Source organism: Phocoena phocoena, chromosome 8 (genome assembly GCF_963924675.1).
Source record: "Phocoena phocoena chromosome 8, mPhoPho1.1, whole genome shotgun sequence".
Classification (NCBI taxonomy): Eukaryota; Metazoa; Chordata; class Mammalia; order Artiodactyla; family Phocoenidae; genus Phocoena; species Phocoena phocoena.
The window spans coordinates 18,958,338-18,982,438 of NC_089226.1; the positions used below are offsets into that span (position 1 = coordinate 18,958,338).

Genomic DNA, 24,101 nt, shown 5'->3' on the forward strand with positions numbered 1-24,101 from the left:
AGGCCCTTGAGACTACGATGTTATAAAACACGTGAATAGCACTTCTTTGGACCCTGCTGTCTTGAGATTGATACAAAAACAAAAGGCACAAACCACACGCAGTTCCACTTTGTACTGCTATCTTTACCCTACATTTGTATTTGCCCACATCTTTGTTGCTTTCAGTTAAAAAGATGTGCACATATATATGGAATCTAAAAAAAAAAAAAAAAAATGGGTCTCACAAACTTAGGGGCAGGACAGGAATAGACACAGATGTAGAGAATGGACTTGAGGACGCGGGGAGGGGGAAGGGTTAACTGGGACAAAGTGAGAGAGTGGCGTGGACATATATACACTACCAAACGTAAAATCGATAGCTAGTGGGAAGCAGCCGAATAGCACAGGGAGATCAGCTCCGTGCTTTGTGTCCACCTAGAGGGGTGGGATAGGGAGGGTGGGAAAGAGATGCAAGAGGGAGGAGATATGGGGATATATGTATACATATAGCTGATTCACTTTGTTATACAGCAGAAACTAATATACCATTGTAAAGCAACTATACTCCAATAAAGGTGTTAAAAAAAATAAAAAGATATGTACCGTGTAGGTCTGTATTTAAGGGAGCCACTTTGGCACTGTACCATAAAGGCACAAAAATGTTTTTATTTTACCAAAATGATTTCCTAAATGTTAAGTATTCATGTCACTGGCATCTCTTCTTTAATATGGCTTTAGGATTTTTCATCACTTTTTTATTTTTATTTTTTCGGTACGCGGGCCTCTCACTGTTGTGGCCTCTCCCATTGCGGAGCACAGGCTCGGAACGCGCAGGCCCAGCGGCCGTGGCTCACGGGCCCCGCCACTCCGCGGCATGTGGGATCTTCCCGGACCGGGGCACGAACCCGTATCCCCTGCATCGGCAGGCGGACTCTCAACCACTGCGCCACCAGGGAAGCCCCATCACTTTTTATATGATGGAAAGAGGGCAGGCTATTAAGCTACTTTAACATGGCACTCAAGGCTCCTCCCTGTTCTGGACCTAACTTTCCTTTCACTAGTTTATTTTCCCTGACTTGAATCTTCAGACAGTTGAGAATTACTTTTTGTACTCCAAACAGGCCCACTTTTTTCTTAGTTCCCAGATTTTACTTACGTTGCCGTTTCTCCATCTTTAACCTATTAGTATTTCTACTCATTTTTCAAGTTCCATCTCAAATATAGTTCCCTGCATGAAAAATATCCCCATTTTCCCTCAGGCAGAGGTGCTCTGTTTCCCAGTTGTGCTCCTGAAGGACATTAACTCTGTTGCTATATTACATTTCTCTATTCTGTATTCTGATTACTTAAGTGCATACTGTCTTTCCTAAAAGGAATTTATTTGTGTGCAAGCATAATTTATTCCTGTGTCTTTCAAAACATTGACTAATTCAGTGCAAAGTATTCAATAATTTGTTTGCATTAAAGGAGATAATGGAACTTAAATCAGTTTAGGGTTTTAAGGGGCTTCCCTGGCGGTCCAGTGGTTGAGACTTCGCCTTCCAATGCAGAGGGTGCGGGTTCAATCCCTGGTTGGGCAGCCAAGATCCCACATGCCTTGCAGCCAAAAAACCAAAATATAAAACAGAAGCAGTATTGTAACAAATTCAATAAAGACTTTAAAAATGCTCCATATCAAAAAAAAATCTTAAAAGAAAATTTAGGGTTTTAAGATTAGGCCTTACAATTTTATAAGCAAGAGAATAGAAATTCATAAATCCATTGAGGTATACAGATTATGGGTTTAATTTATCCATTTACTTTTTTTTCTATTAGGTGTGATTAAAATTAGTGGCTATAGTCTGAGCTGATAATAGTTCAAAATGAGAATTTTTGTCTCTTCGTTTCTCTTTTTCAGTGTTTGTACAGCTCTTGGGCACAGTTGGCATTTGGTGATCATTGCCTTCTTGCACCCTAGTCGTGTTATGGGACTCTTAACAGTGGGAGAAATGTGTTTTTTGAGGAAACCCGTTGGCTTGGAGGGAAAGTGAATGGGTGTTGGTAACTGGCAAGAAGGCCCTAACTTGGAAGATACCTAATAGAAGATGAGCTATGTATTTTAACAGAGTTCCCTACTCATCTCATTGTAATTTTTCCATCCTATATAATAGGGCGAGGTATGCAGTATGATCAGCAAGAAGTACAGTGAATTCCTGCCTAGCATGCAAAGTGCACAGGACCTGGTTACCCAAGTGGATAAGCTATCTGATGACATTGACCTGCTGAAATCCAGGATAGAGAGTGAGGTAAGAATAGTTTGTTATATAGGGTAGGTTTGTAGGGAGGCAGTTCAACTTCCTGATTTCTAAGACAATTCAGTTTTATACAACTTTTAAAGACCTCGCTTTCCTTATTGGTAAATGGAAGTTGAATTAGATGATTTTAGGGTAACGTCCAGTTTTAAAATACAAATATTTTCCAAAACTATACTTTAAACAATTTCTTTTTTATGGTAAGAAAAAAACATTTTAAGCTATAATAATAATGTCTTGCATTTTAATAGCACTTTATAAATTAAAAAATAATCTCAGGATTTTATTGTCTTCATAATAAAACAAAAACAGATGAAGCATAGAAGTGTATAATTTGGCCTTTTCCCTTATCATCTCCTACTTTAAAATGCTTATCTCTTAATGGCAAGCATTCTCTTATATCTGCAGCTGGCCTCAGCATATTAAAGCTTCAGCACAATCTTTTCTTTCGGCCTTCTTCTGGGAAATTGGCTCAGATCGCCAATCACAACCACTCTACTTCCTGTCATAAAGCCACTTTCCCTGGACATGCACAGAATCCCTGCCCATCTTGTACTGTGTCACTTTGTGGGGCTAGTGCTTGCTATACTTCTTATGGAAAGTTTGGCAGGTTTTAAGAATGTTCATCACGTTTGCCAGAGCGCTGTCATTGCAAAGAAGTAAGCCTGTCTGGAAACAGGAATATCCATTTTATAATATAAAAAATATTTTTCACATATATTATCTCACCAGGATTTTTCCCTTGCTGTTTCCTTTTAGGAAAAAAAAGCAGTTGAAAAAAATCAAGCTGATATTAGAGATTTAAATAAAGTAGGTGTCTTGTACCTCAATTTCTAAATTATCAGTCAGGGTGCATTGATATCCAAAATCAGGATGTTGAGGTACTCTCAAGGTCCTAAAGGAAAGACACCAAGTCTCTTCTCTATGTGATAGTTACCAAAGAAGGAAAGAGGACAGATGTATTTTTAAAAATTCTCTATAAAAACTTGAATCACAAGTGGGGAAACCACTAGCTACCTAGAAAATCTATTTAACAGTGAGTTTACCAGTCATTCTGGTTAGAGGTTTGAATAAAAATAAATCCATTACTCTACAACTCTGGCACAGTTCAAATAATATTTTCAAAGTGTATTGTCAGACAAATGAGTCAACAGTGCAATCTTAGACTGTGCTGTTAGAAATGAAGTGTCTGGAACAAGAGAGTAATGGGCTCTTTGTATGTTTTGCTGGCCAGATTATGGCTGGTGAAATTTATTCAGTTCTGGTTGTTACGTTTTGAAAGGTGACTGGTCTCGATGAGAGGGTCCAGGCCTGAACACTGTACCATCTGAAGAACAGTGACGAAACTCAGGGTGTTTAGCTTCAATGAAAAACACTTCCAATATTTGCAGCCCAGTATTTTCATATGGGAGAAAGATTCAAATTTGTGGCTAGAGACGGGGAATTAGATTCAATAGGTGGACATTATAAAGGTGTTTATTGAGTTTATATATATATTTGTTTATATATATATTTGATATATTTATTGAGCATCTGCAAGGTGCCAGATACTGTGGTAGTTGGTGAACTAGACAGTGTTTTATTTCAAAATGTGAATCTTATGCCTGTTATAGATGAATAAAATACTGTGATATACACTAAAATTGGAATAATCCAGTTAAAGAGAGCAGATATAGCTAAGGATGGCTTTCTGTAGGAAGTAGTGTCCAAACCAAAATCTGAAGTGGCAGGTAATTAAGCAAAAGATGAAGGAGGAATGTTTAGGCAGGCATAGGAGACAGCATAATAGAGGCATGGAGGTAGTGGAGAGGTGTCACTTTTGGAGAGCTGCAAGTATTCCATATGACAGATATTTAGAGAGTGTGGCGGGAGGAGACATGAGATGAGATTAAAAAGGTAAGCAAGGACTGTGTGTATCAGTTTAAGTAGTAAGGACGTTATCTTGATGGCCCTGTGGAAGCCATGGAAGAGTTTAAGCAAGAGAGTGATGTCAGATTTGAGTTTTAGGAATCCCATTCTGCTTGCAATCTGAAGAAGGGACTTGAGGGAAAAGAGACTGGGAAATGAGAAGGCACTTAAAGCATTAGGAGGCAGTTAAAGTAATCAGGCAAGACAGGATGCAACCTGCTCCATCGTCAATGGCAGTGGGGGTGGAGAAAAGTGGACGAATCCTAGGGACTTTGAAAAGATATAGGATCTCTGGGATTTGTTGCTATGGGGGGTGAAAGACTACGGAGTCAAAGATAACTGGGGAACTAGGTCATTGATGTGTCATTCACTGAAACAGAATCTAGAGGAGGAGTAGGTTTTTGCTGAGTTTAAATATGGGGTGCCTGTGGGGTATACAAATGGAGCTGCACGGTTGGATTGTATGAAGATGGAGGCTAGACTCTTGTAAAGAAAGATGGGGCTGGGCGGGAACTTGAAATGCAGTGGCTTAAACAAGATACATATTTTTCAATCGTAGTGTCTAGGCTAGCAGGCTGATTCTACAACCCGGGGCCTGGCTACTGTAGTGTAGTCTGTGTCAAGAACTGTGAAGGACCGTTTATTACTCACAGCGGTAGCCAGAGGATGAACGTTTTTGCACAGTGCTGCAAGCCCCAGTTTCTACAGGGCAGTGTGCAGTGGGCTGTATGGATAGAAGAGAACTTCTGTGCTTAGGGAACCTGAACCTTTTCTAACGGGTAGTGAGCATGCTGGCTTTTTGCTATGGAGGAAAACGCCATCTCTATTTTTCAAGCTGTTTACTACACAAACGTTTTTGAAAAGATAGTCCAGAACAAAAGACAGTCAACTGCTTCACTTGCAAGATAGTGCAGAAATGTGAGAGACTCCTAAAGAATTGTCTTCCAACGGTCTGTAGGGCAGCGGAATCGGCAACACCTGGTGGCTTGTTAGACGTGGAGGATCTCAGGCCCCATCCCAGACCTACTGAATTAGAATCTGTACTTAAATAAGATTCACCAAGCAATATGTGTGTATGCATGTTATAGTTTGAGAAACACTGCTCTAGGGTTTTGTTGTTTGCATGGTTGAAGTTGGTCTCTCCCCATGTCCAGTTATAGCTGCAGGTTAAGGTCAAATAGAGGGAATAGAGGAAACACATCTGTTTTCTTAAGACTTGGAAATGGTACACATCACTTCTGCTTATATTGCATTGGTGGGATCTTAGACACGTGGTCACACCTGACTGTGCAGGGCACTAGTACATATAGTCTAGCTGTGTAGCCTTGCGCTGTTACTGTGGGAGAGTGGGAGAATGGATTTTAGAGGATAGTTTGCATGTCACGCCATCCATATATATATTTGGATGTTAGGAAAATGGTGTGGACATGAGGTAGCTGCACTTAGAAGTTGAAACTATGAGAATGGATGAGATTGCCTAGAGACAGCATGGAGAGCAGGGCTTTTCAGTACAGGCACAGCTGGTATCTGGGGCCGGACGTTCTTTGCTGTGGGGGCCTATCCGGTACACTGGAAGGTGTTCAGTACTAACCCTGGCCTCTACTCACTAGGTGCTAGTAGAGCGCCCTCGATCGTGGCACGCCAGATGTCTCTAGACATTGCCAAACGACCCTGGATCAGGGTGGGTTCAAAAAAAAAACGTTTATTTTTTGAGAACCATTGGTTCAGAGTAATGAGAGGGCCAGGGAGAAAGGAATATCAGCGTGTGTGAAGTGATCAGAGGGGAAATTTCGCTCCCAAAAGAAGATGAAGAGGAATGGCCAAAGAACCAGGAGGAAAACGAGTAGATATTGGTGTCATAGAACTAAGGGAAGGAAAGTAGCAGTGTACTGATGCAAGGTAATACTGGTTACATATGCTTTGGATTTAGCAGCAAGGATTTGCTTGGTATTTTGGCACCAACTGCTTTGGAACAGCTTTGGTGGAATGGCAGGGGTAGAAACCAGATCACGTGAGTTATAGAGTGAATGAGAGGTGAGAAGGTAAAGACAGTGAGTATGGATCACTCTTGCAAGAAGCTTGTTTGTGAGAGGGAGGAGAGAAATCAAGTAGCTACCGAGAAATAGGGTGGTTGCTAAGGTGGAGGATACTTTTTCATAGAGTTGGGGGAGATTTTAGATCATATTTAAATCTGATGGGAGGAGCCATGCTCTAATAGGTATTCACATAATTGGAATGGAGAATGACTTAGGGAGAAGTAAAAGATAGAGAAGAGAGGAAATAATTGATAGTGCAAAGTCTCTGAAAAGGTGGGACAGAATGGGAGGCGGGTTCTCACTCAATGTAGAGAAATCTTTCTATTAGTTAGAACTATTCAACTGAAGAATGAATTATCACTTGGCAGTGGGGATACCAGTAATCCAGGTGGATGAGTTCTTTGATGAAAGATAACTGCTTAAACTAAGAATACATGGTGACAGGAAGATATTATGTTGATGGGAACGGGTATTCCTGCATAGGATAAGGGTTTGGGCTAAGTGGATCACTTAAAGTCTCTTCCTACTACATTCTGTGATTTTTATTCCAGTCTTAACCAGCATTTAAATTTCATCATGAATTATATTCACCTAATAAAGCTTATTGATTACAGTAAAAGTTTCATTTCTTAAGTATAGTATAGCTTAAAAGTACTTGTCTTTGGTGTGTGACTTAGGTTCGCCGGGATCTTCACGTATCAACTGCTGAATTTACAGACTTGAAGCAACAGTTGGAAAGAGACTCGGTAGTCCTAAGTTTACTTAGACAGCTACACGAGGTCAGTATACTCAAATCAAACTTTAGTGTTTTGGTGGTGAGAAAGTTATTTTTTTTTCCAATTGTCTTATCATTCAATGGGTATCCCCTATGTGGTATTCTTTCATAGTTTAAAAATAAACAAGCAGACAGATTTGAAATAGTAGGATGTATAAAATAAAATACCTGATTACTATACTTATCTTTTCAGTTTTCTACTGCTATTGAGGACTATAATTGTGCATTGGCAGAGAAGAAGTATGTTACTGCTGCTCAGCGTCTAGAAGAGGTATTAAACACTTTCTCTAAAGCATGAGCAATTAGTACTGTTCTTTTTTTTAAAAATTAATTAATTTATTTATTGGCTGTATTGGGTCTTTGTTGCTGCGCGCGGGCTTTCTCTAGTTGTGGCGAGCAGGGTCTACTTTTCATTGCAGTGGCTTCTCTCACTGTGGAGCACGGGCTCTAGGTGCGTGGGTTTCAGTAATTGTGGCACGCGGGCTCTAGAGCACAGGCTCAGTAGTTGTAGCGCACGGGCTTAGTTGCTCCACTGCATGTGGCATCTTCCCGGACCAGGGCTCGAACCCATGTACCCTGCATTGGCAGGCAGATTCTTAACCACTGTGCCACCAGAGAAGTCTAGTACTATTCTTGTTTTAAGTAAATTTTGTGTTGCATGTATTCCTTATCATTATACAAATATATTCTAATTGCCTAGAGTCCAGATGAAATGTTAACAATGATTCCATTTCACTACCAGGCACAGATATGCTTGAAGTTATTAAAATCCAGAAAATGCTTTGATTTAAAAATACTGAAATCTCTCAGCATGGAGCTTACAATACAGAAACAGAACATACTTTATCACCTTGGAGAAGAGTGGCAGAAGCTGATTGTGTGGAAGTTCCCACCATCAAAAGGTGCTGCTGACCTCAGGTGGACTGCTTTGCTTAATCTGCCTGAACCAGTTTGGCCTCTGAATATATTCCAAATATTTTATGTTGGGAGAGAGGAAGGTTTCATTAATTAATTTTGCAATTCTATATTGAGTTCTCATGTTAAGCAGAATGCTTGTTAGGACCAAAATGCTTGTTACTTCCCGTACATTTCTCTTTCTGTCCCTTTCACTGGGAAGGAGCAGAGAAGAGAGAAGATGATTGGGAGGGGTCCAGGTGGTGAGGCTGTGGTAGAGGAGGTGGTAGCACTTTAAGACCACACAGTTTCCACTGCATCGTAGGATGTGCCCATTCCCAAAGCTCTAATCCCAGCAGTTTATCTTTTCTAGAAAGCTTAAAGAAGCTGTTCAACCATTTTTTCCCTCTTGCTAAGGAAAGGGATAGGAGTTTGGCCCAGTTTTTTTCAGTCCTTGGAGAAAAATGGTGACAAAATCATGAGATGGGGGATGCTTTGCAAGATGAAGAAACAGGATAACTCTGGCCCTGGCTTTTATTTATACTACTTGGCTCTCAGCCCCTCTGCCCACCTCTGGGTGTGAGCCCTCTTTGATATCTTGTTTACACAAAGTAAAACCTCTGAGGGTATATGGGAAGGACATGCCATTAAACCTGGTGTATTTTCCAGCATTTAATCTTGAAATTTAGTCTGTTTCAGGGGAAACCTCACAGTCTCCCCTTGCTCCCTTTCCCATATCCACTATGGCCTTCAAATACATTGTATATGTATGTGTGTACACACACGCATGCGTGCACACACGCACATACACACTCACACACACATACCCCACCCTATATGTATTAGGTATTTTCAAGGAAGTCATCTAGAAAATTTTGGATTCTATTTCCAAGCAGACTGTAAAATTAAGAGAAGGTGGCAGGTGTGTTAATTCTTTGTTGTAACACACCCTGTTAAACTTGTTTGGCAGGCTGTTCTCTTTACTTCATAAGAGGGAACATAGAATAGGAGGCCTTAATTGAAACTAGGATCTCACTTTTTATTCTTTGCCTTCATTCTGTCATTCAGAACATTCTTTTTTTTAATTGAAGTATGGTTGATTTACAATGTGTTAATTTCTGCTGTACAGCAAAGCGATTCAGTTATAAATATAAATACATACTTTTTTACATTCTGTTCCATTATGGTTTATCACAGGATATTGAATATAGTTCCCTATGCTATACAGTAGGACCTTGTTGTTTATCCATTCTCAACACATATTTAGTAAGCAGTTATTGTATGCACATCATCTTACTTTGGCACTCAGTTTGATTCTTTGAACATATCAAAGGAAGTAATTTCCTGTTTTAAAGTGATGCCGAGGACATGTATGTAGTAATTCATATTTGATTGCATTAGAAGTGTATTGTAGTAAAACCACATATTTAGGACTCTTAGTAGACGGTGGGCTCTCAGGAATAGAAATGGGAACATCTTGTATTGCTGAGACAGCTGATATTTTTTCCCTTTTTCTTAGATATCAGCAACTTGGAATCTTGCCTACAAACAGAACTTCATTTATGCGCTGAACAATCTCAGAAAGAAGAGAAGACCCCCGTGCCACCCATCAGTTCTGTCCTCTTGGCATTTTCTCTTCTTGGGGAGCTACATACCAAGCTTAAGTCATTTGGTAAGGCATAATACTTTGTTTCATTTACATGAAATTTCAGAAGGTCCGTTGTTAAAGGAATGACAGAAAAGTGATCAGTATTCTCTGAATAATATTGATGATGGATCATAGGGTTTGGCCTCATGATTTATCAAGTGGAATTGTATAAATATTACACTTTTCATTAAGGGCTTAGATCCTTTCCTTTTTTCTTTTCTTTTTTTTTTTTTTAAAGTAGCTGCTGGTATTTATTTTATTTGATGTTTTGAATAATTTACATAAAAATCTGTAGACAATCTGGGAAACTTCAGTGGGAAAACCTGCAGTGCATAATGGGTGTTGTGTAATGTCATGGTATATGTATTTTTGTTGTCAGGCTCGAAGATCTTTTTTTCTTTGACGTGATTTATTTTTTATGAGTGTTCATAAAACTTTCAGGTCAGATGCTGCTGAAGTATATCCTTAGGCCTCTGGCATCTTGCCCATCCCTTTTTGCTGTGGTAGAAAGCCAACCTAACATCATTATCATTCGTTTTGAATCTGTGATGACTGACTTGGAACATCCATCGCCATCTGAAGTTTTTGCCAAGATCAGACTGGTACTGGAAGTGGTCCAGAAACAACTTCTAGGTATGTATCCCCAAGGCAGTGCTTTTATATTTTAGAGAAGTCGATATGGTGTTTGAAAGTAAATATTATTTTAAAGTGGATAAAGATGTCAGCAATCTGAGTGAATGGCGGATCAGACGTGAGTAAATTATGTCATGGGAACAAAGTAGTTACCTTTTTATTTCTTGCTCTATTTGGCATTCCTTCTCTGCCCTGGGTTGACAAGTAGGGTCTTTAGTGGTGCCCTAGAGTCTGTGTTTGTAATATTTAGTTGAATTTTGGGATGCATTTCCCTCGTGGGACTTCTAGGAACATCACATTTTGGGACTCTTGCTTTAGTTATCGGAGAAGCAGAAATGAACCAAGTGCTGTTTTATATCTTTTGATGGGAAAATCCCCGTCAACCTAGTTGATATAAACAAAATAGGTTTAACATAGGCAATGAATTTCATTCCATCTCAGCCTACTGGTTAGATCTTTATATATTCACCCTTGAAATAGTTTCTATGTTGCTTGAATCATTTTTTGGCTGTCACACTACTAAAAGTAAAATTTCTTCTGGTGTTTTGTTATAATACTGTTGGTTTTAGTCTATTTGACTTACCTTCTTTTTGCTTTCCTCAGTTGTCTTATTGAATAGTCAAATTAAGCATTCTTGCTGTGGAGAAAATGAAAAAGAAACGCTGCTATTGTTTGTATGCCTTTCTGGCAGTCAACATAATTTATTTATATATAAATTTATTTTTTTTAAATCAAAGTACAGTTGATTTACAATGTTTTGCCAATCTCTGCTGTACAGCAAAGTGACTCAGTTATACACATACAGACATTCTTTATTTATATATAAATAATTTATATGTAGAGCAAGGAATTCTTTCTAGTTTTGACAGCAGAGAATAAAAAATTTTAAGGCTTGCATAAATTACAAAAACCCAAGGTCGTTTTCTTCTTATTCCTTTACTTAGGGAGATAATCCACCCTTATTTTTATTAGATATAAAAAAAGAGTTGTAAGCAAAGTATCCAAGGATTGGAAGGAACTAGAAAGGTGACGCAATACAGATATCTCTGATGCTCGACTCTCCTCTGTAACACTCCCATCAATTGGTCGTATAACAAACTTGAGCACCTTTAGTGAGAAGGAACTCACTTCCTCTTGAGGCATTCCATCCTACCTCTGGACAACTCTGAGTACTATGAAGTTTTTGTTTGTTGGTTTTTTAAAAAAATTGTATCTCCTTTCTTAAATGCTATTGCCAAAATGACCATTTTGGAACTTAAATCTTTAGGGTAGTTGTTTAAAAAATATGTTCAAAATATATGCCCTGTAATATCTGCTTTACTGATGCTGTTTCTAGTATGTGGAGCTATATAGAAGTCTAATTCTTATTACACATGATGGACTTTCAAATTCTTTATAGTAGCTGTTATTATGTTGCCTACATCTTATCACCAATATAAAACATCTTTAGTTTTATTTTTTTAATGAAATAGTTTTTTAAGTTCCTCTTATCTTCACTGATCTTCTGTGAATATATTCCATTTCTTCCATAGTCCTTTTATTAAAGTATGGTGTTCAAAACAGAACAAAGTATTCTAAGTATAGTCCGAACCAATTCAGAATAGTATGGGATTCTTCACACCCTCATTCTCAGTTTCATGCTTCTGTTAGTATAGCCAAAGGGTATTATTACACAGTTCACTTATTGAGCTTGACGTCAGTGAAAATCCTATGTCATACTCAGTGCAAACTGCTGCTTTCCCATCTTGTACTTGCTTTTTTGGCATTAACATTAATCTTTGTTAAATTTTACTTGATAAAATTTTACAATATGCTTTCTACTTCATATCGAATGCATAATTGATAATCATGTTTTCTTACAGTTTAATCTGAGTCAGTGATGGTACTATTACCTAGGATAGGGCTAGATCAGAGGGTGCTCTGGGGAATTCCATAGAAACCTCTTTCCAGTTTGACGTTGGTCCATTTAAGTATTCAACCTAGTGTTTTATTTGTAAGTTTTCTTAGTACCTAGGATATTCAGAGCAGAAGACAACTCACTGTTGCTAGGTGCTCTTCTAATCTCTTTACTGTCTTTCAGTCAGTATTCCCTTCCTTCATCTTCTTGCCCTAAATAAAACCTGAGGATCATATTTTGTGGCCTTAGTTCTTTTTGGAATCCTCTACTTTCTTTGGATTTTAGTTATTCTGAAACTTCATAAAGATTTTTGCCTTCCGTCTTATGTTTGTCTTTGGTTTTATGCTCTTTTCATCTTTTAAATATGTATTTTTTTCTCCCAAGTTTTCTGTCTTACTAAGCATCATTGTACCAACAGCAAAGGAGCTTTTAAAAGAGGAGAAAAAAATTCTTTTGGAAATAATTTGGCAAAATATATAAAAAGCCTTAAAATGTTTATATCCTTTAAACCAAGGTTTCAACTTCTAGGAGTCTGCCTTGAAGAAATAATCTTAAATATATAAAACCATTTATGTATAAGGATGTTCATCATAATGTTACTTATAATATTGAAATACTGGAAAGTCATGAAATCTTGAAGAATAGGGAAATGATGAAGTAAAGTATATAGCTGTATAATAGACCACTTTGCATAATTATGTTATACTTTATTGATTTTTTTAAAGTAATTAATTTTGAAGCTAATTGCTTCTAAAAAGCCAGCAACAAGCATCTATTAAAGGATTAAAAACTTTATTTCCATTAAAATCAGTTTTAAGTCAGGAATGCACATTATTATTAATATTCGTTAACATTGTTTTAGGGGTTATGGCTGATGCAAAGAAGAGAAAATAAGTATGAATATTAAAATAAGGAGAAGAATTTATCTTTACTTGTAAATGGTGTAATTGTATACCTAAAAAAACAAAAGACTACTAAAACTTTAATAATTAGTAAGACATTTACTAAGTTGCCTAGGTATAGTATAAATCTATAGAAATCAGTTTCTCTCCAAGCTAGTAACAATCAGTTATAAATTAAAGTATAAAGATATCTTATTTATAATGGCAATAAAATCTATGAAATTCTTAAAAGATAAATTTAATAAGAATGGGAAGAATACATGTAAGGGAAAGCATAAAACTTATTGAGGGCGTAAAGTAAGGGGAGGCTATCGTGGATTAGAAGACAGTCTCAAAAAATTGTCAGCTCATTCCAAAATAATGTATAAATTTAAAACATTCCCAATCAGATTCTTGTTATATATTTTTCCAACTTGACAAATTAATTACTCTAGAGCTTACATCAAAAAATATATTTATGAGACTTGCTAATAAAGATTTGCAAAACACTAGTTGGAGAATTTTATAATTAAAACTATGTTCTTGACATAGGAAGATCAGTGGAATGAAAAAGCGTCCAGAGGTAGAGCCAAGAATAAATGAGAATTTACCATTTGATCAAAGTCACATTTCAGTTTAGTGAGACAGATGGTTTATTAAATAACGGTGCTAGCAAAATTGGCTACATGGAATAAGACAAAGTTAGATTCCTGCTTCGTACTTCATACAGAGATACATTCCAGATAAATTAAATCCCTATATGCAAACGGTAAAACAATAAAAATGTTAGAAGAAAATTTACAAGAAGACTTAAATATTCTCAGGAAGCTCAGAATGCATAAAGGAAATGATTGATAAATTTGACTACATATAAATGTTAAATTCTGTATGGTAAACAATGCCATAAACAAAGTCAAAAGATAATATTATACTGGGAGAAAATATTTGCAGTACATTAGCAGACAAGGAGCTAATACAAAGATTTTTTTTACAAAGAAAGAGAGAACATAATAACAGAAAAAGGGTAAAAAATATGAATAGGCAGTTTATGGAAGAAAAGGTGCAAGTTGTTAATAAAAAATATGTATTGCTTAATCTCCCTAATAGTGGAATGGAAATCACACCATCAAAGTAGAACGTTTCACCCCTAGGGTTGACAGAATTCAAAGATTTGTGTAAGACACTTTTGGTAAGAAAATGCAAAGGTAGTCTCCTTCGTCGCTTTAGTGAGTTTTTTTTTTTGTTTGTTTGTTTTTGTTTTTGTTTTTGTTTGCGGTACGCGGGCCTCTCACTGTTGTGGCCTCTCCCATTGCGGAGCACAGGCTCCAGACGCGCAGGCTCAGCAGCCATGGCTCACGGGCCCAGCCGCTCTGGGGCATGTGGGATCTTCCCGGACGGGGGCACGAACCCGTATCCCCTGCATCGGCAGGCGGACTCTCAACCACTGCGCCATCAGGGAAGCCCTAGTGAGTTTTTTAGAAAGTAATCTGCAGCTCTATAGTTCTGCTAAAATGTACATCGCTTTGACCCAGGTGTCCCACTTTTTAATTCCTTACTATGTGATATCAACAGTGTATATGTTTGCATGTATGAGTACTGTATATACTTGCATACTGGAATGTGCATCATTTGAAGAATGGTGCAGCTGTTGAAAAGAAATGAAGTGGAGCTAGATATAGTGACCTCACAGATGGCCACAATCTATTTTTAAGGGATAAAAAAGTTACATGTAAAATCTAGGGCATAAACCCATTTTATAAAAAAGGAAGTAGCCCCTTATATGAATGTTATATTAGTTTGCTAGGGCTTCCATAACAAAATTCCACAGGCTCTGTGGCTTAAACAATAGAAATTTATTCTCTCACAGTTTTGGAGGCTGGAAGTCCAAGATCAAGGTGTTAGTAGATTTGGTTTCTCCTGAGCCCTGTCTCCTTGCCTTGCAGACAGCCTTCTTACTGTCCTCACATGGCCTTTCTTCTCTGCATGCTTATCCCTGATGTCTCTCCTTTTCTTAAAAGGACACTAGTCATAGTGGATTAGGGCTCCACCGTTAACGACCTATTTAAAGGCGAGCCCTGTCTCCGAGTACAGTCACACTGGGGACTAGGGCTTCAACATATGAATTGTGGGGGACACAGTTTAGTCTATATCATGTGTCTGCGTGTGTGCATGCATGTATGCGTGTGTGTATTATTAACGTAAGGGAGGAAGAATACAAACCAAACTCTTAACTCTGGTTACTTGGACACAGAGAGAGAGAGAGAAGCTTGTGGGTATGGAGAGGGAAAATTAGGCTTTCTCTTTGTAAACTTCCGTGGTGTTGGCTTTGTCACAACAAGCATATTTTGCTTTTGCCATGAATGATTTTCTAGAAAGTATACACTACTAAAATTTACCAAGAAATAGAGACTCTGAACATAAAAGTAGTTGTAGAAGAAATTTGAAAGGTTGTTAAAGATTTTCCACTAAAAAGGCCACCATCAGGCACGTACGGTTTGTGGCTACATTCTAGGTACTCTTCAAATTACAGATAATCCCTTTGATAATCAAGCTCTTTTGGTCCATAGAAAAAGATGGATAAGTGCCCTAATTAATTTTTTAAAAACCAGCATAAATTTGCTACCAAAATGTATGGAATGATTTTACCAAGTCATTTTATCGCTAGCTAAATTTACAAGCTCAGATCCCCTTAAAATCACATTTGGGGTTGGACATTTAATTGTGATTTCAGGTGACTAATTTTGTCAATTCTTCTTTGAAACTTGACAAATTCCTAATGTATTTGTTGAAATTTCTCTTAATATTGTCTGCTTTATCATCTTAAAAATTTTTTTGCACAGCAAAAGTTTTGTTTTGCTCTGTTTTAGCAAGCTGCAGCTGCCATTTATTGTAAAATTTATGGCATATTTTCTTCCAGTCTGTATTTTCCTTTACTGTTCTACCAGTTCTTCTAGCTTCTGCACCTTCACTTGATTCTGCATCAATAGTGTACCTTAGTTTTAAATTTAAAAGTTTGTTTATAATCATTTTCTTAAGCTAGAAAAATATATCATAGTGAAAATAATAAGCATTTGAATTTTACTACCATTTTCAGTTTATTATAGGTATCACTGTAACCTGTGCTGTATGTGAAAAATATTCAAATAAATGCATTACAATGTTACACTGGTGCATAGGAAAACAGTCATTCCAGTGGAATGAATCTACATCGAAGGTGTGTTTATAAGAAATACTAGAAGTGATACACATGCCTGATGTGAGCACTACAGTACACACAATAGCTTATATGATGCGATGGTTAAAGCGAGGCATAGTCTTTTCAAAGCAACAAAATTGTGTTTAACAGAAAAGTATTTTACGCTCCTGGCTCTTTTTTTTTTTTTTTTAGTTTAAAATTTTAATTCAAAAAACGTACAGCGGTCCCAGGTACTTCTTCACCCAGTTTTCCCCAATGTTAGTATCTTGTGTAACCATAGTATAGTATCAGAACCAGGAAATGGACTTTGTTATGATTCACAGAGCTTATTCAGATTTCTCCAGTTTTACTTGCACTCATTTGTATGTGTGAATAGTTCTGTGCAGTTTTATTACATGTGTAGATTCATGTAACTACCACCACAGTCAGGATATAGAACTGTTCTATCACCACAAGGCTCCCTTGTGCTACCCATTATAACCACACACCCTTGCTTCCATTTTTAAACTTAATTTGAAATTGCTTAGAATTAAAAAAAATTGAGTTCGTCAGTCACACCAGCCCCATTTCAAGTGCTCGGTAGCAAAATGTGGCTGGTTGCTGTCATATCGGACAGTGCAGGCCTAGACTTCGGATATTGTAAGATATCTCAAGGCTCCGAGGTAATACGGTCACTTTCTTTTAAGGTTCTTATATATTGTTTAGTTAATTAATGGTATGTTCTAAATATAACTCCCTCAAAATGTGTTAGAAAAAGCCACCATAAAATATACCGTGGAAGAGATACTGAAGTATTCTGTTGGGTAGGCCAGATATTACGCTATAATGTAAGGTGTTCATTGATATTTTACTTAGGATAAACACTCAGATCCTTTGCAGAGATGAAAGAAATGTATTTATTATTGGAGAACTTGGACTTTATTCTAGACTAGTTTCGCCTTGGTATGCAGAACTTCTGAGCGCTTCATATAATCAGGTCTGTGGATTAGCAGTAGATGATGATAACGTGGGTGGCTTAATACCGTATTGTTAGAGAGCACAGGCAGCCACGCAGTGCAGATGATTCATCTGAGCAGTGAAAGTAAAATAATAATTGTGTGTCATGCTTTTCCCATGTAGTCTGTTGAGATAGCTAGAGAACTGTTCGTGCTGTTTTCTGCCCTGTCATCTTAAAATGAAAGAATTCTAGAAAACTAGGCAATTTGAGAATAGGTCCAGACTGTGAAGAGTTTCTTGTTTAAAACTTTTTCTTTTGAATTCAGATTTGCCTCTTGTTGCTGAAGTAGAAAATGAAAAAACATGCAAGATCGTATTGGCCGAGATGCTTGGTGACGTGATCTGGGAGGACTTGTCCGAGTGCCTCATTAAAAATTGTTTGGTTTATTCTATCCCAACAAATAGCAGCAAGTTACAGCAGTATGAGGAGGTAAGAGCAGAGGTGCCACAGAGGGTTTGAAGAGACCGTAGGTTCCTGTTGGTGTCATTTGTTTACCTTGGAGATTTTTTGTTCTTTAGTGACATCTTTAAGAAAATTATTCATAAAGTGTGGAGGCAAATCCCCTCTGACTTCATGTCTCTTCTGGCTTCCTACCTTTTGATTGGGTGGGGAAGTATGTTTCGTTATTAAGTACGTTTTCTTTAGTAAGATACTTTTGAAAAACAATTGTTTTTCTATTGGTGTCAGCTATAGTAGCTACTATGTGACGCTTTACTTTTTGGCTTCTTTTTAGTGTTTCCTCGAACACTACAGTAAGCACAAGAGTCCCCCTTTATCTCTGGGGCTACGTTCCAGTTCCCCCAGTGAAGGCCTGAACCTGTGGATAGTACTGAACCACATATGTACTATGTTTTTTCCTATACTAATGGGCAGGTAGTGTACATAGCATGGATATGCTGGACGAAAGGATGATTCCTATCCTGGGCAAGACAGAGCAGGACGGCGCAATTTTTCATCATGCTACTCAGAACAGCACACAGTTTAAAACTTAGGAATTGTTTGTTTCTGGAATTTTCCATTTAATATTTTCAGACCATGGTTGACTGTGGGTAACTGAAGCCGAGGATAAGGGGGGACCTACTGTCTTATTTATTTAAAAATGTTTGCACCTTTACTAAGCAGAGTGAAAAACTTCTAATGAAGATGCTCTTCCTCCTGAATTTAAGGCTAGAAAAAATGAATAATATTTTTATACCTAGTAATTGATGATCTTTTCTAAAACTTCAATGACCAGCTGGTCCTTGTTCTTTCCTATACATTGGATTTGAAATTTTAATATTGGAAAGGAACATATGTATTTGATTCTTGTCCTTTTTTTTCTCTTGCATTTCTTTCTCAGATCATACAGTCCACTGAAGAATTTGAAAATGCCTTAAAGGAGATGAGGTTTCTAAAAGGAAATACTACAGATTTGCTGAAATATGCCCGTAACGTCAATTCTCATTTTGCTAACAAGAAGTGTCAGGATGTGATTGTGGCAGCTAGAAACCTAATGACCTCTGAAATTCACAACACTGTGAAGGTACTGGGGGTTACAGGGTGTTACCTTGTATTAGGAAGCAGCTCATTTTTGAGACGATTATGATAGAGTGGAAGGGCACTGCTGAGCTCATTGAGGCGAGTTATTAATCTTCTTAAACATTCGTTTTCTCATCTTTAAAGGGGTCCTAATTCCTACGTCTTTTGTAGGGTATTGTGGGGTCCAGATGAGATAATGCACATAAAAGCATTGTATAAGTTAAAAAGTCTACGTGAATGTAATAGATTATTGTTGAAATCAGAGAGTATATCAACCTATAGAGTTTTCTCAACTTTATCACTTGAATATTTAGTACACAGTTTCGTGACAGGTATTGTTATATCCAGAGATTATATCCTGTTGTGAAATATTGACTTCATTGCTTACGCTAATAGAGGTGCTAGTTTTGAAGTTAATAAAAACAAACAGAAAGATGTGATCGTTGTATGGTATAAACAATTACCTGTAAAATCCGTGGACAAATTAATTTGCATTGAGGGTAATTTACTCCTTTGACCTTAAATTATTCTGTGTATTTTTTTTAACATCTTACATATATAAAATAATATTTGACAAATGTAAGGTGTTACTTAGATTAAAAGAAGACATACACTAAGGTAAGCCCTTAATAGAAAATTCCTCAGCCATTTATCTGTTATCGCTGAGAGGACTGCGCTCTCCCTCCCTCTGTCCTTTCTGTCATGCCCCATTTTCCTGGGGCTAGGTACCCTGTTATAGTGTCCACTTCAGTAAAATATTAAATTAGCCATTTGAGGTGCACAGATATTAGCACATTTTGATGTAATCTTGGGTGGTTAAGGGAGCCGAAATGCACTCAGTACCGGGAACTGGGCTGCAGGTGTTTTTCACATGAATATCACTTATGTCACTCTTGTGCACAGAATCCAGTGGCTTCCCGTCTCATTCAGAGAAAGACCCAGTAGCCTTGCAGTGGCCTGCACGGCCTCCTGTGAACTGTCCCCTTGTTGCCTCTCTGACTCCATCTCCTGTTGCATTCCTCTTCAGTCACTCTGCTCGTTTGCCAGGCTGATTTGGCTGCAGGACTTTTGAACCTCTTTTTCCCTCTGCTTGGGATATTACCACAGACGTGCTCCCATTCCTGACCAATCTTTTAAGGTTGTGACCTCCCGCTATTTCCTGTACTCTTTCCTTGCTTTATTTTTTGTCATATCACTTATTATCAGTAAATATTCTATATGAATTATTTATTGTTTTTCCCCCTCTAGAAAATAAGCTCTATGAGGGCAGGGTTGTTTTTTTTTTTTTTTTCCTGTTTGTTTTGTTCTTTACTGTTTGGTTTACTGTTGTATCTGTAGCATCAAGAAAATACCTGGTGCATACTACTATGTACTTAGTAAATATTTGGTAAATGAATTAATATATATCCCATTAACTCTGTTATAACTCCTTGTTATAAATAGGATTGTTACTTGGATCACTTTGTGACTCTGGGCTAAATCTTTTAACCTTTTTGGACCTCATTTTCCTCTTCCATAATATGACAGAATTGAACTAGATAATCTCTGAACTCCCTATTCAACTAGTTCTGACATTTTATAAGACTGTATTTTCCCCCCAAGTACCCAAATCTTAATGATGTAGCTTCCTCTAGATCAGAGTTTCTCAGCAGTGCCACTGTTGACATTTGCGGCCAGATAATTCTTTGCTCTGGGGGCCTGTCCTGTAGGATGTTTAGTAGCATCCCTGATCTCTACCCACTAGATGCCAGTAGCACCTCTCCCAGTTGGGATGTTTGTATTCTCATTTAAATGTCATAACAGCCCTATGAAGCAGACGTTATTATACCATTTTACAGATGGCAAGTCTCATGACTTAAACATTTTTATTAGACTTGGAGCTTCTTCCGTCAGAACTTTTCCACGGAGGTCCAGTATGTGCAGAGCAGAGCTGCTCTTCTTGCAGTGGGACCCTGCTGCTTCCACCTGCTTGACCTCTCCTTTTATTGGTCCCTGAGGCATCTTCGAGAAGCAAGGTTTGGAAGCCATTGTTGTAGTGCAGTTCTTCATATTACAATGAGAAAAGGAGGTCAAGAGAGGTTAAATGACTTTGTTAAAAGTTAGGGTAGAAAATATCACTGATGTTTCCCAAGTAGAAGCCTAGTGTTCTTTCCTTTAGTCTTGACCAAGTTTGGGAATTTTCATTCTGTATAAATGTTAGGGAAGCTTTTTTTGGTTTTTGTTTGGAAGTTTGTTTTTAAGAGCAGTATAAGCTAGCCTGAATGTGTTGTTTCTTTGAGTAAGCCAACACGTGCTTCTGGTGGGAAATAATTTGTTTAATGACAGTGGAACACAAGTCATACTGGTGTGTGTTAATCTAATAGTCTCATCCGAGAAAGAGGATTTTCGAAGGTCCTTTCGTTTACCTAAAATCTTGGGCCAGTTTCACTGCGTTGCTGTTTCCACCAAGAGTGAGCGTGCACGGGAGAACTAGAAGAACGGCACAGTAAAGGGATTGCTTATTTCTCATGACGTGCTTTCACCCACGATTGAGTAGTCGTTGAAGTACTGCCATGTTTACTCAAATCTTTTGATTATTCTGTAGATCCGCAGCTTCATCGTCATGGAAGCGGCTGGTATCTTATTCCTCACTGTGCGCTTGCGCTTGGATTATTCTGCGGACAGTGCATTTTCTTTGCTTCTGTATTTGACCCTTAGGTTACTCCTGCTTCTAAGATAAGGGTGCCAGATTTACCTAGTCCTGCTGAGGGTGACAAGCTGCAAGTACAGAAAGTGTCCACGACTCAGTACAACGAAGTGATGAATTTAGAGCCTGAAAATACGTTGGACCAACATTCCTTTTCTTTGCCCACATGCCGCATCAGTGAATCTGTGAAGAAATTAATGGAACTCGCCTATCAGACTTTACTGGAGGCAACAACTAGCAGCGATCAATGGTACGAGTTCTGAGTCCTCTGGAAATGGCAATGACTCGGTTAAATGTATATCTAAACTAGACATTTATTAAGAAAATTAACTGGAATTCTTTGGGTTTTCTTATCTTATTCGTTAATATTTTTTTCCCGAGAGAAAAGTATAGTACACACGTATGTATTGACAATTAACTTTTATTTACAATAACATACAGTCTTACAACAAGGTATGAGCAATAAAAGCATTGTATGGATGGACAAATGGGTTTGACATTAAAAATTGTTAATCACTTTTTAACAAAAAGCCCTTTAATTTTTGTTTACTTTTAACTTTATTTGACTTCAATGATATTACATGAGAAAGTGCTTGTGAAGAACTTAGAATGCTACCTGGGAAATAATTAATACTCAGATGTTTATCAGTATTGGTGGTGGTGGTCTCAGTGATAGTTGTACCATCTGTTTCAGCATGCTCTGGCCCTTTAGCTTAACGTTCATTTTACCTTTTGAAATCTAGGCCCTAATTAATTGACATTTTAAATGTTAATTTTAAAGCAATAATAGTTTATTGGGTAGCCAAAGGTAGAAGGAAAAGAATGGAATGCACCAAAGTTCTGATTTCTCCCTTTCAAGAAGCTCTCTTCTAATCAATATTGTATTCAAGGTACCCAAACTCAATCCATATACTTGCACATTTGTACTGAATCTCTTTTTGTTTAGTAGGCTCTTCCCATACTCCTAAACTTTATAAATTGAGGAGACCATGGTAGCCAGTAGCCCAAATTGATTATAGAGCAGATTTTAAAAAGCCTCTTTAGTTTGGATCTGTGTGTAGTAGTATTTTTACTTTTCATCCTCATAGTAGAAAACGGTTTCAGTTAGGGCTTGACTTAAATTGTGTCTTCCGATGGGCTTCTGGAGTTTCAGTCTTTATCTCCATGTACAAACTAACCCCTTTATTTCATTCTGCTCTAGAAAGAACATGTTCACTAAGATACTTCCATGACTTGAATGAATCATTATATTCACAAGTCCATCCAGTTTTAAATCTAAGTAGGAAGAAAAATACATGTAAAAGGAATTAAGCACTCCTTTGGCAGAATAATATAGGAGTGACTATTTCATTACATGGCATTCACCTGAAATGTACCAGAGCAGAAGTTAGGGATGCAAGGCAATTTTTCCTAAGAGAATACCAAACAATATTTTTGTATACTGAATGTCTATGGACATTCTTCCCACCAAAAAAATAGTTTTAACAGGATAAACAAAAACACAACTACATTACAACAACTCACTTTTCCTATTATCAAACTTCAAACAGCAACACATGCAACAAAAATAACATGAAATAATTTAGTCAGGTATCATAGTAATCAAGTTGTAACAGTGTTCTGGGGTATAGTGATCATGACTAATTTTTAAAAGTTATTTGTGGAATTCCTGTGATGTATTCAAGGTACATAGTTTAAAATATTCTTATGTAGAAGTAAGCTACGCAAACCTTATATTTGCTCTTCCTAAGTGCTTTTTAATAATGATCTTTAGGTGTTCTAAGACCAGATTTAAAGGGCAAGAAAACTTGAGGTTGGATTCTGTCCTAGAAATGTTGATTCATCTCCTTGCATTGGGGTGAGAAGGAGGGAAGGTGGAGGCTGAAAGGCAGGCTGGTTCCGACAGCACCAGTGAGTGCCTTTATTGATACCTTGCCCTTTGCACAGTGTGTCAGTGAGGAGGTGACATTTGCTCGAGGCTTAGCTCCATTTGTCACTGAAGGGGTACTCTGGGTACTGGCAGAACACAAACTGACAAATGGAAAAGAGGCTTTGGGTTGAATGCTGCTATTCTTAATATTATTAATGGGTCCAGGTTTTTAGACCTGTAGTCTAGTTAGTGAATAACCGCTGAGAATCTATGCCATCTAGAGGAATGGTGTTCTCAGCAGTGACCAAGGCATCTGTTCTCTCCAGGTGTAGTTTTTGCTGCTGACTCTCCCTTCAGGTGCACTGAGTTTGAATTTTTTTTCTCATTGCCAATATATCCTTCTGCATTTCTGTTGAAACTGTGTTTTCCTTTTAGTGCTGTTCAACTTTTCTACTCAGTGAGGAATATCTTCCATTTGTTCCATGATGTTGTACCAACATATCACAAGTATGTGCCACTGTGTCTGACTTCTGTGTAATATTGTAGATCTAAAATGTTTGTGAGTCAGGTTAAAACCAGTAATTTTATATTCCCACCAAAGATAATTGGTTACTAAAATTCACAATAAAATGCAGTAAACATTTACATTACACGTTTAAAGGACATTGGTCATTTATTAATAAATTAATAAGGGTACTGTAATCTTGCAGTATAGTAGGTGACACAGATTTAAAGACTCAAAAGGACTTTACCCTGTTACTGATGGTAGGTACTTGCAGAACTGCCTCACCTTATTTGGTTACAAAACAAAAGGTCATCCATCACTCCATATTGCTATCCAGTAAACATCCCACATTTTCCCTTGGCATTCATAGCTTTGCAGACTTAATAC

At 37.6% G+C, this 24,101-nt stretch overlaps 1 protein-coding gene and 1 pseudogene across 1 annotated transcript in view; one reads left to right on the forward strand and one right to left on the reverse strand.

Moving 5' to 3' along the window:
* Positions 1–24,101, forward strand: part of ZW10 (zw10 kinetochore protein) — a 32,561-nt gene that overhangs the window by 665 nt on the left and 7,795 nt on the right. The window contains exons 2-11 of the mRNA XM_065882747.1: positions 2,130–2,264; positions 6,892–6,993; positions 7,183–7,260; positions 7,732–7,891; positions 9,403–9,555; positions 9,973–10,164; positions 17,401–17,564; positions 18,475–18,657; positions 21,351–21,589; positions 23,645–23,716. Coding sequence (XP_065738819.1) covers positions 2,130–2,264; positions 6,892–6,993; positions 7,183–7,260; positions 7,732–7,891; positions 9,403–9,555; positions 9,973–10,164; positions 17,401–17,564; positions 18,475–18,657; positions 21,351–21,589; positions 23,645–23,716 — 1,478 coding nt within the window. The remainder of the gene's footprint in view (positions 1–2,129; positions 2,265–6,891; positions 6,994–7,182; positions 7,261–7,731; positions 7,892–9,402; positions 9,556–9,972; positions 10,165–17,400; positions 17,565–18,474; positions 18,658–21,350; positions 21,590–23,644; positions 23,717–24,101) is intronic.
* LOC136126392 (large ribosomal subunit protein eL42-like) lies at positions 2,563–2,897 on the reverse strand (annotated as a pseudogene).